The sequence below is a fragment of the Pituophis catenifer genome, unplaced genomic scaffold (genome assembly GCF_029215685.1).
Source record: "Pituophis catenifer annectens isolate HBS135680 unplaced genomic scaffold, rPitCat1.0.hap2 SCAF_1, whole genome shotgun sequence".
Classification (NCBI taxonomy): Eukaryota; Metazoa; Chordata; class Lepidosauria; order Squamata; family Colubridae; genus Pituophis; species Pituophis catenifer.
The window spans coordinates 250,960,555-250,981,578 of NW_027256881.1; the positions used below are offsets into that span (position 1 = coordinate 250,960,555).

The 21,024-nt window shown below is 36.0% G+C and overlaps 1 protein-coding gene across 13 annotated transcripts in view; it reads left to right on the forward strand.

Moving 5' to 3' along the window:
• SOX6 (SRY-box transcription factor 6) overlaps window positions 1-21,024 on the forward strand; it is a 498,819-nt gene that overhangs the window by 187,308 nt on the left and 290,487 nt on the right. For 12 of the 13 annotated variants that reach the window (XM_070933721.1, XM_070933755.1, XM_070933739.1 and 9 more), the window contains one exon: window positions 17,547-17,784. The exons of the other annotated variant lie outside the window; for it this stretch is intronic. In XM_070933721.1, coding sequence (XP_070789822.1) covers window positions 17,551-17,784 — 234 coding nt within the window. In that variant the 5' untranslated portion in view covers window positions 17,547-17,550. The remainder of the gene's footprint in view (window positions 1-17,546; window positions 17,785-21,024) is intronic. 13 annotated transcript variants of the gene reach the window in all.

The window sequence follows — 21,024 nt, forward strand, 5'->3', positions numbered from 1 at the left end:
GATTTGAACTGCCACACTTGTATTAGAGGTGAAAAGCTCTGTACTGATAGGCTACTACACCAGAATCAGGCCCTCCTTGGGAAGTATATATGGTGTCCAAGAGAAATAGACGCAAATCTTAAGCATCCATGTTTCCTGCTGACAAAATCTTTCTGCAGATCAGTTATTATTTTCCCAATATGATCAGAACTCTTAATATGAATAAGAATTAGTGAATACATTTCATTCGGTGCATCTTGACATGAAAAAAAGGGGTTATGCCCACTTTCCAAAAATGGCAGAATTTGAAAAATTTGGAAAGTATATATAGAGTATGGAGTATTCATGCTGGAATATGAATGTGTGTGTGTGTGTGTGTGTGTCTATACATCTATACCAGTGGTGAAATCCTACCGGTTCGTACCGGTTCGGACGAACTGGTAGTGATAAAAGCTACCGGTTCAGTGAACCGGTAGTAAAAAAAAAGCTACCGGTTGGTCCGAACCGGTATTTCTGATGATCAGCTGTGCTGCATGATTTATATTCGCTAGAAAGCAGGAAATCCTGTTTTCTAGCGAATCTAAGTAGCGCGGCACAGCTGTTCCCCCCTCACTATTCTACTTACCTTGTTAAGTGTCCTTTTTCCGTGCAAAGCGTGCGTTTGGCGCGCACTGTGCATGTGTGCACGCAGCATGCATTTGTTGCACACTGCACATGAGCATCCAGCATGCATTTGGCGTACACTGTGCATTTGCACACACGCAGCTTGCATTTAGTATGCACCGTGCATACACGGGCAGCGAACCAGTGGCAAACCGCAGAGGATTTCACCACTGATCTATACCCATCTATACCCACTCCCATACCCACTGATTCATGGAAATTGAGCTTATGACTTATATTTGTTCATAGTAATTTCCAATTTTGTCTACTAAAATAACTCAGCTTTTGTGCCTAAGAAGTAACATATTTAACGTATCTTATGATGGAGAGACGCTCCTGTCTCTTCTGTTCAGAGAATATCCATTAAGAACTTTTCTCTATGTGGCTTCTTTATTCAAATTAGATCTACCAAATATATTCTAAAGAACTGCATATGCATTTAGGAGTCAGTGATACAGTACATATAGTTTGACATGATTATTTATCTTTTTCAATTCTAGAGCAGGTTACAAAAATGTATGAAATAATAGCAAGTAAATAAATCATAATACATTTTATTTAAAGCCTGTATAAAACAACACTATTTTACTCAGGAATGTAGCATTTTAATATTTTAAAATTTTAATAATATGGATCTGACCACTTCAACTTTATCACTTGATTAGATTCGCCTAGGAGACAAGGAATTTTTGAGTTTGAATACGCAAGATGAAAAATAATCACTATCCAGATGCCTTATGTTTAATAACTATATGATGCTTTATATATCCCTGCTTCTGTCATGACTTTGGTTCAAGAGAGTCAAGGTTGGAGGCTTCTCAATTCTGTAGATCAATACAATTCCATAACTTGCTTTATATTCATCTTCAGTGGCATCTGGTCAGAAGTCTCTTATCTTATCTTAATTCAGCATTTTTCAGTGTTCAGCCTTCCTTCATACTGCCTTCTCTGCAATGGAACTCTTATGTACATGTCTTGGATCTTTTCAAAGATTCTAGAAAATCTTAACATGAGGTCCATTAGAAGTGAGTGGCTAATGCATTCAAATAAATAGATGGATAGACTGATCTAATATGTTTTTTCAGTGCTGCTAAATAAACATTGCAAGGGGAAGATCAATAACAGATTAGAAATTGATTTTCAGGACAACTACTTTGCTATTTGATTTAACTTATTTCAAGGTACCAGTTTAAGATAAGTTGCTCTATTAACTGCTGTACATAGACATGCAGCAATAAAAATATAGGTGAAGAAAATACTTGTAGGTTGAACTGTTCTGTTCAATTGATTCTCTTCAGTTGAATCTTATGGGAGTTTTTTTCCTTTTTTTTTTTTGCTCTCTTTTTCTTTCAATACAAACTTCCAGTAAAGAAAGGCAGACAGAATAGATACACAACACCTTAAATGATTATGCTAAAAGTCCTTTGTATCTGTGAGCATCCCATGTTTCAACAGAAGGCAGCAAAGTTCCATTCTTCTTCATTGCAGACATCTTTTGCACAAGGATGGATGGTTTATAAATCATAAGAATTTGACCACCAAAGTAATCAACAATGAACATTTTATGTAGTGTTATTTTCCTGTAATAAATTATTACCAATAAACATAAGTGGAAAAAATATTACAACAGAGAGCACAAAGTGAAAAACTGACAGCATTGAGGAAGCTAAAGTTCTTTCAAATACAGATCACATGTTGTATCCTTAAGACATAGGAAAAATCAGGTCAGAAATGAAAACCACAATAGAGAGTAATTTTATTCTCAGCTCTTATATACCACATCAGGCACGAAGAAGAAATGTTTCAGTTTTTTTTAAATAAGAAAGAACTAAGATTAAATACTAGCATGCAGAGCTTGTTAATTTGAATTAATGGAAAATTAAACGAATAAGCATTACATCTGTATATTGAAAAATTATGTAGCATACGTTTCATTGATGAAAACTGTACATTAAAGTCTAATTTTTGTTCTCTTGGATTCTCTTGCCTTTTATATAGTCAAGAGAGTGAGATTCACAAATGTGCATTAATAAGGATGAGCACTTTTTCATTGAATTAGTGAATCATTTTTCCTGCAATTTTTGTTGTATAATGTGTGGTATGCTATTTACAGATTTCATAGAGATCCTAATAGTTAAGGTATTTTTCTTAAAGTGCAGTTTAATAAAAATAGTATATGGTGCAATTGGTTAGCCCAGGGGTGGGCAAATGTGGCTCTTTTACAACCTGTGGACTTCAACTCCCAGAATTCCTGAGCCAGCTTGGCTGTCTCAGGAATTCTGGGAGTTGAAGTCCACAGGTTGTAAACCACACTTGGAATCTAGTTCTGGTCACTACAATGTATAAATGATTTTGAGACTCTGGAAAGAGTGCAGAGAAGAGCGACAAAAATGATTAAGGGGGTTGGAGGTTAAAACATATGAAGAACAATTACAGGCATTGGGTATGTCAAATCTAATTAAAGGAAGGACTAGGGGTGACATGATAGCACTGTTCCAATATTTGAGGGGCTTCTACAAAGACAAGGGAGTCAAAACTATTTTCCAAAGCACCAAAAGGCTAGACAAGAAACAGTGGTTGGAAACTAATGAAGGAGAGAAGCAACCTAGAACTATGGAGAAATTTCCTAATGGAGATGAGCAATCAACCAATGGAATAGCTTGCCTTCACAGGTTGTGGGTGCCCTGACATTGAAGGCTTTCAAAAAGAGATTGGACAACCAATTGTCTGAAATGATATAGGGTCTCCTGCTCAAGCAGAGGGTTGGACTAGAAGACCTCCAAGGTTCTTTCCAACTTTATTATTCTATGCTCTATGTTCTGAATATCATCTTTATGATTTACAGCATATGGTATAGGCCTTAAAAGTTGATATCTAGCAGCCTTACTCAAATCTGCTTTAGCAGAGGAGAACAATATTAATTACTGAGAACTTTATGTATTTCTGCTTGATATATTTAGCACTGAGAAGGGAAGGTGGGCAAACTGCTAACAGGAAAGGATCAGATCACCAAAGAGAATGGTTACCGCATCATTCAGTCTAATCCCCATTTGGAATATTGAATGTTGCTGAGAGGTGTTGGAACAAGATATGGAAATAAGTTCTGAAGGATGAGATCGTGTTGCCTTGGCTTTCTGCAGTCTTGCATGGTTGTGGAAGTTGTACTGAGTCAAAGAGCAGGCAAGGATCAGCCTGATTCTATGTCATAGTCTGTCAACAGCTATAATTCATCACCACTTATAGATTGGCCATTTCCAAAGACACGGGGATTTGTTGGAAGCTGCTCATAGGAGAAAGCAGCTTTTCTAATTTGTCTTTCCTCTGGGCTTTCCTCCTTGCTGTCCAGAGGTCCCCATGTCGTCTTCCCGAGAAGCATTTCAGGACCCATGGCAACTGTAGGGGAAGAACAACAAATCAATAAAGAGAGCCTTTCTACCTTTTTCTTCCAGCGTGAGTGGAACTACTGCAAAGGCAATTGTTTTCTATGGCATTAACTATGGGATGTATCTATTCAATAATTATTCACTAGTAAGTAATTATTCAATGATAATAATACTTAATAAACAGGACAGACATAGAGCAGAAGTTTATTGTCTGTATATTACAAGAGCACCATTATTTCCAGAACTAGTACTGCTTCAGCTATGGCAATTCAACTCCAGCACCCTTAGTACAAGGCAGCCCCCTCCCCTTTTAAATCAGTAGCCAGACTGATTTATTTATTTATTCTTGAGACATTTTTTTTCTTTGTTGCTTTGCGGTAATTATGTTTGCACTTTGTTGATCACCAGTTCTGTATTATTACAATGGAAGGTGACAATTTGATTGTCATTAGTTGCAGAAACAAGTAATTTCATATTCAGCAAGGTGTCAGGTAACACTACCTCGCAGTACTGAGAGCTCCTGGCAATGTGGTTTGGCACCTATACTTAACTGTGTTCGATGCTTGTGTAACCTTTGCTGAATCAGAAATATTGTGCCCACTAGAAATGTTTTAGACTGGCACGATAGGATTTAAATTAAACCAATAACCTACAGCTAGATTGCAGCAACTATTGTTTCATTCTAAAGCAAGGTACTAATTTGGTGGTTTACTATGAAATGATTATATAGGTGAACTTGAAATTGATACTTTATTCACTTATCTTCAAGAAAATGTTTTGCTGAAATGTAAAGTTCAGGTTTGGAAATCAGTAACAAGTTTCTGCATAAGAAAATTGCTTTGTTAGGAAAACAGAGCTGCTACACCACATTGTTTTGATCACTTAGGAGGAATCTTTGTATAATGTAATATGTTTTCTGCTAGTCCCAGAATCAGAGACAACATATGAGCGATTGTCATGTTTACCAGTTTAGAACAAAGATGAATTTCAAATGCCTTTCATAGCTTCACATCATTATAAGATCCTTTTATGTTCTGTTAAAAAAAATAATTCTTTTTTTGAAGAGTTACACTACTAAAATGTAATTATCCAAAGATCTTTGGATCCCCCAAATCAGTTTTGTAGAACAACAGAGACAACTAATAATTTGTAATGAACATAATTGCTGTAAAATGTTTGACTGTGACCTCTCTCTTTATTGATAATTGGTTATGTTTATTTTTTACTTTATGTTTTATTAATTGGGCCAAAGCAACACATAGAAGCAAAATCTATGGATAAATCTGTCTCTTCTGTCAATCCTATTGTGTCTATTTATGAAAATTCTTGCCCAAGACTGCAATTTTCTTTTCTTTTTTTTTCTTGTTATGAGATGAGAAATCAGATACACAGAGAACACATGGCAGTATCATACAACTTTCATGGCAGGCATCACAGAGAAGCTAATGTTAAACAGAGGTAGTTTACACGATGTAACATTATCAGCAGAAACAATTCATGAGTCAAAGCATTCCAAAACATATGAGCTGCAGTCCGAAGAACAAGCTTAAGCTATATAAATAAAGCAACAGTGATATTATCGGCTTGATATAAACTGTAGAGATTAATGTTCAAGAGATCTTAGTTGCTCTTGGAATTTTTGGTCTACAATACATTGTGCTTTACATTCTGGTCTCTGAATTTTCCCATTGTCTTCATTGCACACACACACACACACACACACACACACACACACACACACACAGAGAGAGAGAGAGAGAGAGAGAGAGAGGGGGGGGGGGGTTGTGGCCCGCCAGCGGCCTGCGTGGATTGTGGCTGATCCCAACGAGGAGGAGGCTGGTGTGGTGTTGTGCCAGCAGCCGGCACAGCCGGCGCTCGCATTGAACAACGAAGCTGAAGAGGATGTGGTGCCAGAGGCAGAGATTCAGCCAGGGCCTTCAGAACCTCCAGAGGCTCCTTCAAGTGAAGATAGCGAAGTAGAGGAGCCTCTCCTCAATGCTCGAACACGCAGGGCTGCCAAAAGGCGGAGTGGCTACTCAGGAGGAGGAGGTCTCCTCAAGAGTAAGGCTTGAGGATAATTGGCCACTCCCTTAGCCTATTTAAGTCACATGCCGTTAATAAGTTTCTTGCTGGAAACAACTTGTAATTATCATCAGATCACTTTTGGAAAAGTCTTATCATATCTTGCTTTCTGGGCTGGTTGCCAACCTTTGCCGGACTTTGGTTTATTCTTGCTACTTAATAAATTTGATAAGGACTGTTGATGTGTGTCAATATCCTCGGAAATCCGGAGCTGGGGCAGAACAGAGAGAGAGAGGAGACAGAGACAGATAGAGAGAGAGAGAATATATGCACATATTTATATGTACGTGTTTTAGTCTGCTTCCTTTGTCAGTTGCTATTAACCAAAAAAATTTCCTCCCTATTTGATGCTTGGGAGTGGCTCTGCCTTATAACTCAGTAAATGGCCTTCTTTAGCTAGGGCAATGGAGAAAAAGTACATAAAGGCCTCCAAAGCAGTGTCTGAATGGTGCAGAAATACTTTGCAAAGAGTCAACATTAGCAAAGATTGTGAGCGCCATTTGGTTTCCATTTGAGACAAGAAAATGCCTTGACCCAGCACTGACACTTTTTATGAGTGCTACTGATAGCAATAAGAGAGGAACACATTATCTCTTAATAAAAATAGCAAGGCAGCTTAGTTGTGAAAGCAGTCCTCGAATTGAGCCTATCGTGTCTTTTGAGCTTGGATCAGCAATATAGTAGACTACCAAGATTTGCATTAGGAAGTTAGCAAAGATTGACTCCATCACCTCTTTTTATCCATAATGGTCTGATTCTCCCAGATCTTCTGTTTTCAGGCTCTCTGCCCAGGTAGGCTTCCATATTGCACATGCTTCCTGCCTCCCCAGCCCCCACTTCTTACTAGACATACAATTGATCTCCAAATTCACTGGATATTTTTCATTATCAAAATGCCATTCTATTTTCCTCCCCACGGTCTTATTAATGTTATAATCCTTAATCTTCATCCCCAATTGTTATAAAGATTGGGAATCTTCTGTAGCATCACACCAATTCAATAGTGGTTGGGAGGATATTGCTTATATAAGCAAGCAATGGAATTGTCTGGGCCAGATGATTTTACCATTTCACTATACAATCCAATTACCCTTCATTTACCCTTTTGCTGTATGAATTTTAGGAATTCTGCCGACAGTCATTGTGATCACTCCTATGATTACAGGAGCTTTCATTCAAAACATTAGTGAACTTCTGTGTCTCATACCCATTTTAGCCCCAGGTATGTATTGCCTATCTAGGAACTGTCTCCTCAGTCTCTGGCTGAGCATGCACGATTTCACTGAAACATAAAAGTGAATATATTTAACACTAGCACTTAGACATACTGTATTTTTCGGAGTATAAGACGCACAGGAGTATAAGACGCACGTTAGTTTTTGGGGAGGAAAATAAGAAAAAGGCTGATTGGCAGGTGGATCTGCCTCCCAGAACACTCCCAATCAGCTGTTCCCAGAGGTGAATTTTAGCAACAGGTTCCTTGGTTGTGAGCTCTGTGCCTTGCTTTTTTTTTTTTTTTTTTTTTTTTTGCTTTTTTCCCTGTCTCTGAAACTTCTGAAACTCTGTTTCAGAAAAATTTTTTCCTGCCTCTAAAAGCCTCTGAAACAGCTTCAGAACAGTTTCAAAGCCTCTGAAACAGAGCCTCTGAAGCTCTGTTTGGGGCTTCTTTTCTGAAGCTTCATTTCTGATGCTTTTTTCAGCCTCTGAACCCTCCGTTTGAGAAGCTAGGTGGGGCTATATTCGGAGTATAAGACGCACCCAGATTTTCACCCTCTTTTTTGTGGGAAAAATTTGCGTCTTATACTATGAAAAATACGGTATATACCACTTCACCATGCTCTACAGTTCTTTCTAACCGGTTTACAGAGGTAGCATATTACCCCCAACAACCTTGGTCCTAATCCTCAAAAGGATGGAAGACTGAGTCAACCATGAGCCAGTTAGTATCGAACTGCTGGCATTCAGCAGTTAGCCTTCAATGCTGCATTCTAATCACTTCACCATGGCTCAGTATGTGAATGATTGAACTGTATATGTTATTTTGATACAGATTCAAGAGATTATTTAAAAGTTGATGTTGTGTAATATTTATTAAGTAATTCCTGCCAGATACTAATATGGAATAGTTTGCCCCACATTTGTTTTAATTATATCATTTTAATTATTTAAATACATAGTATGTGTGTGTTGATTTAGCTGAGGAGTTAGTTTGAAGTTTCTCATCTTTGCCTGCTTCTACTGTGTTTTGCTGCTATTAGAGGCAGCAAATTTTATTTTTTTTATTTTAAATCTATAAGATAGACTGGATGATGGAGAGGTAAAACCTCAAATACATTACTAAAACATATAATTAGGAGTTAGGATCTGAATTCTGGAATATGTATAATATTGCTCTATTATTTTCTCATGTTTTTTATGTATCTTTTGTCCAGAAAAATTAAAATGGAGCTTCTAATTAATGGTTATTGGTAGCTCTTTTTACAATGTCTAATTCTTATAGACCTCAGTGAATATATATATATAAGCATTTTATCGTGTAATTTTGTTTTGTTTTTAAGAAACACAGTTCGATATTGAGATGCCAGTGGGCATTGTACAAACAGCTGCACAACACATTCGTACTGTAGTTTTTCCATTCAGGAATTGTGTCACAATGCAAATCTCACTGTTGATTACTCCTGTACTGTCTCATTCCTGTTATGCATGTCCCTTGTAATTGGATATTATACATTATAATTTTAGGAAGTAACTGTTTGTTCCTAAATATCAGATGGATTACACCACTACTTCAGCAATTAATTATGTGTCTGAATTATGGCTACAGAATATCTTTGGCAGGGAAATGATTCCAAATAATCTGGCACTGAGATTAAGGTTCCATTTCCCCCATTCTAATTAAGTCATGTTTTCTGGAAATTGGTATTCTTCTATGGTGCAGGTGTAGTAAATCATTTCTATGACTGTTTGTGGAGCTGTTTTTGAAGAAAAATGAGTCCTTTTTCATTGAAAGAAATGAAGCTACACCCATTGGTAATACCTTTAGCCTAAATCTATCACATAGAGCAAAAGTGTAGACTACTGTTATCATTCAGTCTGCAGGTGCTCAAAACACATTTTTGAATGGTGGATATCATAATCTACCTTTTGTGAGGCAAGTAGCAAAACAGCACAGTGAAGAATAGAGATGGGTTTTAAAAGAAACTCTTTTATGGCAGTTTCGCTTTCTTTTTGGTCCTTTTATTATAAGAGAAAGGGAAGCAAAACGAGCAAGAATTTTATCTGCATGGTGAAGTGTAGCATGATGGAGGCTGAAGTCAGATTTAGATTCAAGATTGGTGCTTTAAAATTTACATATGCCACAAGTTGTGTTTACTACATTTAATAAATTTATGCTGCAATACAATTCACAATACCTGTTAGGGCATGTCAAATTTTTCAACTTTCAATTTCCAAACATTAGAGGTGCTCAAAAGTTGTGACATGCCTTGGGGATTGTAAAGATATTTTGGTTACTTTAATATAATTTAGATGTGCTTGGTAAGTAACTACATAAATATCATAACTTTTTAACATTTTGTTTGTTTCATTTGTGGGCAAGCCCCATTAATGGGATAGATGTGTACAAGATTGCACCCTCAACATAAAATGACACTTGCAAAATATTGTAAAATGTCTTAGAAGAAAAAGTGGTTGATAGTAATATCAGAATTCAAATTCTGTTTTTTCAAGAGGGAATCCTATGAATTGAAAGAAGACTAAAGTTCTTGGTTAGAATGTAAATGAGGAGCAATAATGAAAAAAATTAAAACTTGAAATCTGAGCTGGAACAAGATAACCAGAAGGGAGAGCAAACTGAATTACAAGTGAAGAAATATGAAATGTTGAGCAACTCTCCAAGTTATATTGTATGGCAAAAAATATGCACAGGTTATCATTGTGTATTAGCCTGCTTCCTTGAATTTATAGAAATGAGTTGAATTATTGTAGCTTTCAGCCTTTGGTGGGGGAAATAGTAGACTGCACCTTTAAAATCCCAGTTCTGAACCTAAAAGATGTTGCATCTGTATACTGCAGAGTAGTCCAGTTTCAAAAGAAGCAACAGGTGTTTACAGAAATGTATTGTTATGCATTTATTACTTGCATTGTGAATTTTGCTTTATTTTATTTAAAACTAAATCTGTCTGTTTAACTCTAACAGGATAAATGGATCTGAGTGACTAAATGACTTTTTCTTGAAATAGTGTCAGATGTCTAGGAATTCTATGCCTTGAAATCACAAGTTTTAGGTAAAAACTTTCTATCAGCACATGCTTTTCGCAAAAGGATCAACATGCAGACTACTTTGCAGAAGTTTGGGTCAGCAGCTTTTATCAGAAATAGTCTACATGTAACAAACTTGTATTGATTAATTTTGGGAATATCTAAATATTTACATGGAAATTTTGTTTAGTGACAATAGATTCACAAACTCAAAATTACCTTTGATGTGATCATGATGGGAACGTTAAAAATACCATGGCATATATTTATATACTGTAGTACTGTAGCATCTTTATATCTTTGAATCTTTCTTCTATATCCTTGAATGTGTACTGTTCAAAAGCTACTTAATGCAGTCACCATGATTTCCTCATATGTGTGCTATGCAATATGATGAAATGATTTTTTTTTTAAAAAAGGGATATCAAACAAATTGGATGCTTCTCCTTTTATGACTGTACCACTATAGACACTTGTTCAAAGAAAGTGGAATTGGATCGATTTGATTGCATTTAAATTTTTCATGCTTCAGCAGTATGTCTGGGAGCACACTAAAGAAAGAAAACCCCACAAGTGAGAAGAATTTAGAATAATAGAACTTGATTTTGTGCATTATAGCAGTACCATTTAGACCGCCTTAGTTAGGTTGTGTCAGCACTTCCATTATAAATCTCTGTTTTCAGGGGTTATAAGTGGCAGAGATTTTTTTTCCTTTTTTTTTTTGAACAAACAAAAACAAAACTTCTGGAAAGTAGTGATCTGGCTGTCATTATAAATTTGTTACGCACAAAGCATTAGTAGGTAAACCAAGCAGTAGCATAAAGTCAAAGTAATCTTAGAAGATGAGTGATTGGATAAAAAAAGAAATAAAATTGAAACACTTCTTAGAATGCCATGAAATCCCATGGGAACATGTCAATTATTAAAGTGTATTCATGCTTTTTAGCATGTTCTACGAATTGTAGTCCTTTTCTAATCATACTTAAAACTGGAATTTCTGTAAATCTTTTCTGTAGTGTTTTATTACTTTATACACTGCAGCCATCAAATGGCAAAGGAAATACATATATTTCGGGAATAAACAAGCTAGGGTGTGATTTTCAATATGGCACAAGACATAATTATTACATAATCCCATTCCTCTGAGGCCAGCCCTCTTTTGTAATTGCAGTGCAGGCTGCCCTCCAACATACACACTGGAGGTAAACCCCACTGCACTCAGTAGGACTTAGTTCCAAGTGAGTGTATTTAGGATTGTGCTTTTGTGGCTGCACTTTGCTAATCAAATAGCATGAATCTTATCTATAGAGTATTGTGTATCTCTTCTTAGTGTCTAAGTTCTGTTTCTGTGTTTTATTAAATATGGAGGAGTGTTTGTAGAGATTTTCAGTCATTCTGGTCATAGCTGTCTCAAAGATGCTTTTCCAAAAGGCAACTGGACTGTGTTTTTGAGGAAGAAGATGTTTGCTTCTCATCCAAGAAGTGTCATCAGTTCTAACTGATGACGCTTCTTGGATGAGAAACAAAAAGTCTTCTTCCTCAAAAATAATAATCCAGTTGCCTTTTGAAAAAGCACCTTTGAGACATGAAGAAGGAGGAAGTTTCTGCTGAGAGTGTAGCTAGAGGAGTAGTGTCAATTGGAGGTTTTTGTTTTTTTTTAAACCTTACCTCAAGTAAGGTATCTCCAACCTGGAACTAAGTGATACTAAGGTATCACTATCAGGAGAAATTTCCTGATAGTGAGAACAGTTGAATGGCTTCCCTCCAGAAGTTATGGGTGCTCCATCACTAAGAAGAGATTGAACAACCATTCGTCTGTAATGTATAACAGAGGTTGGATGAGAATACCTCCAAAATCCCTTCCAATCTTGTTATTCTATGTTGTATAAATAACTATCTTTAAAGATTAGTAATGAAGATAATGAAATCTTAAAAGGAGACCATGAATTCGCCTTAGGCATGAAAGCTATCTGGGTGAGTTTGGGCCAGACACTCATTCTCAGCCCAACCCACTTCACAGGGTGGTTGTTGTGGGAAAAATAGGAAGAATATTAGGTATGTTAGCTGCCTTGAGGTATACATAAAAATAAAAAAGGGGAACTAAATAAATAAAACTATTTTAAATTTCAGAAAATGCAGTTACATCGCAAGTATAGCTGCATAACATGTTTATTTAGTTTTTCTGTTAAAATAAGGATAAGGAGTAACAGCAATATTAGATTATTATTTATGGCAGCCATAACTACAAATAGTCCTTGATTTACAACCATTTATTTAGCAACCATTTGAAATTACAACAGCACTGAAAAAAGTGACTTGCAACCAGTTCTCTTACTTAGAACCATTGTAGCATCTCATGGTCACATGATCAAAACTTGAGCTCTTGGCAACCAGCATGCATTCATAACAGTTGCAGCCTCTGGCTATGAAGGTTGCCATTTGCAACTTTTCTAGCCAACTTTTGACAAGAAAGGCAAGGTAGCAACCTGGATCTGTTTAACGACTGCTTGATTCACTTAACAACTGTAGCGATTCACTTAATAACCATGTGAAAAAAGGTTATAAAATCAGCGCGACTCATTGAACAAGCACCTTGCTTAGTAACGAAATTCTGATCCCAATTGTGGTTTGAAGTTGAGGACTGTCTGTTCTATTGTTTTGTATCCTCCCTTTCATAGGGAAAGGTTAATTTTATCTGCTTTAAAAGTGAAAAAGAAAGTTAAAACAGAACAAATGAAAACTAGACTTTTGCTTTTAGTAAAATGCTAAAGTAACTACTTTTTGGGTAACTTTTGTGACAAGGCATGGAAATGGGAGTGGAAAGATAACTGCTTGTCTATTCATCCCAGAATTTATATTCTGAATCCACCTCTGAACTGCAATTAAATTACTTTTATTTTATCTATTTATTTATTTAAGAAAATTTATATGGCCCCCGAGCTCATTCTCAGTGACTCTGGGTGGCTTACAAAGATACAAATTTCATATAAAAAAACAAAAAGTGATAACATCCCATCTCCCTGGTAAAAACAATTGATCAAACAAGCCACTTGATGGCCTTTATCCCACTCTGGGTTCACCAGGCCCATTAGCAAAACCAGGTCTTAAGGGCCCTGCAAAAGAGTAGGTGCCTATCTTATTTTTGTGGGGATGATGTTCCACAGGAAGGAAGTAGCATGGAGAAGGCCCTTCTTCTTAGTCTAACTAGATGTACTTCCCAAGGAAAGAGGATCCATAGCATTGCTTGCCTCTCTGTTCTGATAGGTCAAGTAGATGTGATTGGGAGAAGATGGTCCTTCAAATAACCTGATTCTCATTTTCATAAAATGGGGCAGTTTTTGCTGGTTGGAGCAAAAAGTTTTGAATTGAGGTTGAAGGTTATGAATAAAGAAACTAAAATAGTTCAGGATCTAGTGCTTCTTTCCTCTGAAGTTTTTAAATAGAGAAGGTATGAATGTACAGTACTTCTATTCTGTAAACATACCTGGGTAATAGCAAGCTCAGCTGCAATAAAATTATTTTTTTTCTTGTTAAAGCAAATTTCACAGCCTATAAAGCATATTTATGTTGTCTTTAACACTTCTCCGGTGATACCAACATTGGGTATTCTGTTTATGAACAAATTAAAAAATGGCAGAAGGAAGGAAAGAAAGATGGATGGATGATGGCTCTATCTGCTGTATTGGTTGTTTTGAGAGAATAGCGTTCCCCCCCCTTTCCCCCAGAATGGTCACTTGAGGAATTACCCGAAGCCTGTTTATGAAACAGGTGAAGTCTTTCCAGGCTAATTATATTCAGCATGTAATTTCTAAACTTCACTCTGAATTTTGATTTTCAATTAACATTCCCAATTTGAAGATAATTTTCTATTTAATATAATTGCAGGAAATAATTTATTGGCTGATTAGGACTGAGGGCCCGGCCTTTCTTAAGAAAACACTGCCTAACAAACCAGCCTTTAAAAATCATCTCAGTGCTTTAGACAGATTTAACCTATTTTTGCAGCTGCACAGTTGCATATAATTAGGTTTGTGCACTGTTATTCATTGGTGTAGTTTGTAGTTGGAATTATTCTTATGAGACATTTTCATTTCTGGGTTTGTGTCATGATTAATTTAAACTGAAAAATGCAGCCAAAATGTATTCCTTCTGGAAGACGTCAGTCCTGTTTGTAATTGGAAGATGTCTGCAAAGACTCAAGTGAATAGAATCATCTTCCAAAGAACTATTTTAAAGGCACCTTTGTATTAAATCTCTGACAATATATTCACAATTTCAGTGTGCAGAATAAGGCATGGGTATAGTCTGCTTATTGTCTTTGAAATAAAGTATTTCTTCTTGCACCCTGATTCTAAATATTTGTTATGACTTATTTGTGTGCAATACCTATATTACAATTAGACCATGCTCTTCTTTGACAACAGTTGTTTTTTGGTTTTGAAATGTACGTAATATTCAGGAATCAGCTTCTTAGTTGTTTATATTGCAAGTCACTTTTAATGTAGCATCTTAAATGATACTTCTATGTAACTAATTCTCATGGCAGAGATGTCAGACTAAACATCATTATAATTATTTATAAGGGATTTTTTTCTTTTGCTCTACATTGATATAGTTATATATTGCAAACTTATTCAGGAAATATATAATGCTTTCATTTAAAAATAAATAATATTAGATGGTTCATTATTATTTTTTCATGTAGGATACTAAATCTGAGTCTTCTCATTAACAGTGAGAAATTTAATAGTAGCTGTTAAATCCTATGTGAAAGTTGGTCTGCTACATTAAAACCTACTGTTTAAATTGGAATTAACTTAATTATTATTATTTTTTACACTTGATATTTCTTTCACTGTAATATTCATGAAAGCATGTGTCAGATTTGTAAATTTAACTATTACTCTCAGATTTCCAGGCTCCTTAATCAGTAATTATTTGTCTATAGAAACAGTACTACTGAGTTAATGATTTGCTAATTTGGAAAATGCTCATGTGGTTTCCCTTGTTAACTGATTTGCGCATTTTAAAGGAAATTGTATGAAATCAATTATTATTAAAGAGTAATTAAGGTGGAGACCTCATTCTAGAGTTGTTGAAACAGTTTTAGCAAAAATGATATATCTTGAGATTTTAGAAAATTTAGAATCTCTACAACATTTCAATTTTTACTGTAATAATTTATATTTTATTAGCATTATATTGATTCTATTCCAGTGGAAAAGGTTTAAAGATTAAGACCAAAAAGTTAAATATATTTAGTGGAGATATTAACAGATATTATAGAGATATTTTTAATATTTCTTTTTATTTAATTGTATTTCAAATGTTATGCCTCTTGTTTGAAATATATAATAGTAAAAAATTGATACCCTGTTTAACTCTGAAACACCACTCAAGCTATACATTATTCAGTAAGATACACATAGCATTATGTCACTTTTCTGCATTAATATTCCAGAACTTTGTTAACAGACTATAATCACACTATAATGGCCCTACCCTCTGGATTGGGGGCAGGTTGGGAAATATTTTTCCCTAGGAAAAAAAGAGTTTTAATGAACAGAGGTTACTTTGATGATTGAGCCATCATTTGAGGGGCAAAACTCACAAATATTTTATTTTTCCAAAATCAGCATAAAACCAATGGCAAGAATTTTTGTAGTTGTCTTGATCAAATTTGGAAACCTGTTGGAATTGCTGTCTCTCTTCTTCCAGGAGCTGGAAACCACTGTTGATATTCTGATGGATAGAACTTTTTTAAAAAGTGATTTTCAGACCCTTGAAGAAAAGTACCAGCAATGAAAGTAAGCATTCAAAAAATTGGCTAGAATAGCTTACTACAGTTGCAGCAAACATCTGTCTGACTATATTCATTAGCTGATTCATATATTACAATTATTTTCCCTTTAGGAAGGAAATCATCTTAAATAGCAATGTAAGCGATAGGATCTTCTGTGTGCTATTTAATGCTGATTGGCAGAAGTATCTACAGACTTTAATTTATGCATAGATAGGGACCATGACTTCTTTAAAACTCTGAAGATGATTGCCTATGGAAATTCTCAGTCACCCAGCACATGGTTGTCCCTGTCAAGAGGCAACTGGACTTTCTTTTTTTTTCCTTTGAAGACATTTCACTTCTCATTCAAGAAGCTTCTTCAGCTCTGACTGGATGGTGAAGAATGGAAGGATTTATATTCCTTGAAGACAACTAGTCATTTGCTTTCTTTTAGAGAGTCGTTGAGGCCACCTGGAGGTATATCTGTGTCTTCAGGGTCACCTGAGTAGTGCAAATGGATTTGGAACGTTCTTGGAATTGTTGAAAGGACTGTGTTGTAGACTGAAGATAGATGATGTCGTATTCTTCTCCCTCTGTTGAGAGAGGACTGTTCAATTTTGACATAGATGGCCACTTTGACCCCTCTTTCAAACCAGTGGGCCTCTCTGTCCAAAATGTGGACTTTGCTGTCTTTAAAAGAATGGTCTTTGTCTTTTAAATGAAGATGGACTGCTGAATCTTATCTTGATGGGTTTGTTCTCCTATATTTGTTCTCCTAACAAACCCGTCAGTACAAGATAAATCCTTCAATTTCCCCACCATTTAGTCAGAACTGGGGAAGCTTCTTGGATGAGAAGTGAAACATCTTCAAAGAAAAACCAGAAAGTCCAGTTGCTTCTTGAAAAAGGCACCTTTGGGACATTATGAAGATTTACATAAGGTCAGCAATCTCATCTCTGAATTCCAAATTTCCTGTCTCCCTTCCCTGCAAAAGGAAATGGGTGTGGTATCAGCACAAATGGCCATGGAGGTGCAGAATCTCATAACCTGAAGTGGCCAGTTGGAGCTCCAAATGTTGCCAACTTTAAAGGCTTCTCCATGAATTATGAATTATGAATTTGTTCCAGATGGGAAATCTAGTGCTACATAGGATAGAAAAAAAAGCTATTTCCATGCCTTAACTTGACTTCAACTTCTCTCAACAACAAATTTGCCATAAAATGTATGCTTTATTGTGATAACATTGCCTCAACAAGCTCTTAGTCGGTCATCTTTTCACCGTGATAAGCAGGCTACAATTTGCATATTTCTCAGCCTCACAATGCATTGTTAAGTTTACAATCTTATCTTTCTATTTAATAAAAAGCGTCTATGTATTTCCTTTGCTTATTTTGTAGAAGAATGTCTTCCAAGCAGGCCACCTCTCCATTTGCATCTGATGGAGAGGGAACAACAACCCAGGACTTAGCATCACAGGAGCAGGAAGACGACAACAATGAAGAACTTGTCACTTCCCATCTGCCTCTGCACACCATATTGCACAACAAACCTCACTCTGAAGAGCTCCCAGCTCTAGTCACTACAATCCAACCAGACTCAGACTGGAACAGTGTTATCTCAACTCAGCATAGGATGGTATGTCCCGAAGGGGTGGTACATTTTGAGTCATCATTTAGGGCAGCTTTCCTTATCTATGATCTTTTTGAGATTGTACCGTGGATTGGTTTGATTATTATACTAAATTATATTAGCTTCTATTTATAAATGATTCCCGTCTCTGCCAGATTCACCTTATTTTTTCTTGAGATGGTTTTTTGGTTAACCTTGGGTAAGGTTAAAGAAAACAAGCCAGATTCATGAACTGTTATTTTGAATTTGGAGAACACATCAATTCACAGTTTATTTAAAATGAAAGCAAGACTTTCCAGTTCCTCCTTTCAGCAGAATCAGAGTGCTATAATTTTGTCTGTACTAAACCATGGCTAAGTTGTATGCTTGAATATAATGAATAAGAAAGCAGCAAGCTTAATAGTTCTTTTTCTTGGATATAAATATACAAGTTTTTCCCAATAAGGCTTCTTGATTAGTTTGCCTTAAAAAAAATCTTTGTTAAGTATAGATGTTGATGTTTTCTGATTTAACTTTTAACGTAATAGCTATTAGTTAATTGATACAGTTAGTTGATTTTTGTACAGCCAGATATTTTATTGTTTTAACAGGGGTATCTTTTCTTCATGTTAGCAGAGTTATCTGCCCTCCAACTTTGGGAAAATGTTTGGCATGATCTTTAAAATCTAATTTCTGAAGGCCTTCAGCTCTGCTCATGTATCAGCACACAATATTGACATTGGAAAAATGCAGCATCTCTCTCTAAATGGTTCTGTTTGAGAACTTCTGATTTGAAGTTTAAAATGACTGTGATTCCATTCCACAGCATGTCGATAACAATGATAAAAGTTCCTTGTTGTGGTATATGTTTGGGAAATGGAGAAGCAGTAAGAAAAGCTTTGAAGTAGAAAAGCTTCCATAGAATCATAGGATAGGAAGGACCTGATTGCCAGATACTTTAAATCCTGAATTTAGAGGACACCATCCCTCTCAAGACAGACTGTTCGTGCTAGCTGAAAATTCTTATTAACATTAGTCTATTTTTTTCTTATAAGTCCATTAATGTGATACAAAACGAAGAACATTTCAAAATGCAGTCACAGCTATTTAGATTCTACAGTAAAGTATGTGTTTATGATGAAGAGGATTTTGACTTCTGAGGTAAATGTTATACTGTTTGATTATTTATATGGATAACATAATCAATTCTACAAGTATCCCTTTGAAATATTATATATATATCTACTAATCTACTATGCACAGACATATTGTCCATTTTAAAGAAATGTTGACTTCAGTTTTTACATTACAGTTTTAACATTTTTATATATCCAGGCATTGATTTTATATATTTGTAATAGTATGTTGCAAGTGGAAAAACCTTCTTTTATCCCCTAAATATGTAAGGTTTCTATTTTATAAGTGTGTTGTCATAGTATTTCTATGGCATCAATAAAAACATAAAGTAACAGACATTATCTTAGTAGTGTGGTGGGCAGACTGAAATTTTGCTGGAAAACTTGCCAAAAATTACAGTGTCAAATAATTTGGTTTATTGTGCTTTTCCAGTGAAAAATAATAATCTACATACTGTAGTAAAAAAAAAAGGGTAGCCAAGGAGTATTGCTGACAGAGAGTACATGCTGGATGTGCTTTTCCCCCTCTTCTCCTTCTTTTAAAGAAAGGATATAGGCTTTAACCTCCCTCCCCTCTTTGTTCTCTCTTTTAGCTATTTCTTTTTAGAGGAATTGACTTCATTACTTCAAAGGCTCCCAAATTTATGAAATTGAGTGCAATCATATACCCACTTATTAGAAGTCTAGTTGAATTTAATAGGATTTAATTCTTAATGTTTTTTTTTTATATAATGAATCTCATTTCTTAGTTCTTGCTTACTTTTTCTTGCTCTTCTTGAGGATACAATAATGATGGGGTCAGTTTTGTTGGTTTAGTTCCTCACTACTAACTTGCAAGCATAGATTTAGATGTTAGCTGAGCATCTTCAGGTAATGACCTCCAACTGGCTAACCACTTGCCAAGCATTGTATTTAAGGATGCCTCTTCTTGCCACAAGTTTGCCTGTCCCCTACCTGCATGCTTTTTTGTGTGCAATATCTGAACACCGAAGTTGGAACCAACATTCTGCTTTGGCTCAGTGCCTCTAAATTGATTTAGTATATAAACTGAGGCAGCTAAATGTCTTGTTCCTTACATCATCCCTCAATGTAATCTCTCATCTGTCTCTTTGATCAGGTGACATCAAGTGGTGTCAGCTAGGCAGCAGTTCTGATGGTTTGCCATTTTCTGCCCAGCGCCTGGCCTCATCTGTTTGGGATGATGTAAGAGCAAAATTTGGTGCTGACTTGGATACTGAAAGGGATGCAAGGATGACACATCATCTTTTTAATAAAGATTTTTGGCTTTTTGTTACTGTGCAGACTTTCCAAGAAGATGCAGATGTGATGGTATTTCAGTAAAATGTATCCTTCTCCATAGTTGTGGAGTAATTCCAAAAAGGATTCCCAGTTCTGTTGTGCTTCCCTAAGGCACAAACTAAGTTCCCTAAGCTGCTCATATTATTTAATAAAAGAAAAAAGGTACCTCTGAATCCAGTTGCCTTATACAGTTAATGAGATCAATCTATATATATAAAAGCCAAATACCACTCACTCATCACGAAATCTCCAGAACGGTAAAGCCTACAAACTTGAAATTTGGCACATATGTTCTTCTTGACTTCTAGGTGCTCACTAAGAAGAATTTTTCGAAATGACCATCAGATCATTAGTATTTCATATACAGTATTATATTCACACGCTCTGATGCTAAGGAGTTAGACATTCTACTCCCACTCCCCACCTGAAAGGAACTCTGGCTCAACTGCCAGTTGCCTTATATAAACACGCTCTGATGCTGCCCCATCATTAAACCCGGCCAGCATGTAACTCATCCGGCCTGCGGGCTGGGACATTTTACTCCCCATCCCCCTGTGTTCCAACTGCCAGTTGCCTTATATTAACACACTCTGATGCTACGGGGTTACACGTTCTACATTAAGTTTCACACCCGATCACATAGTTTCATAGTGAAGCACAGGCGTCCAGTTAGTCACTTATAAAATATTTGCAAGCAAATGCAAAAGGAGACAGTACAAGGCCTGTGGATGCTTTATTCTTCCTTCAAGATTTTCTGTTTCTATGGAAAAATTAGGCTTCACATCAACTCTAGCATTTTCAAGAAGCTGAAAGAGACGCAAGTTACACCATT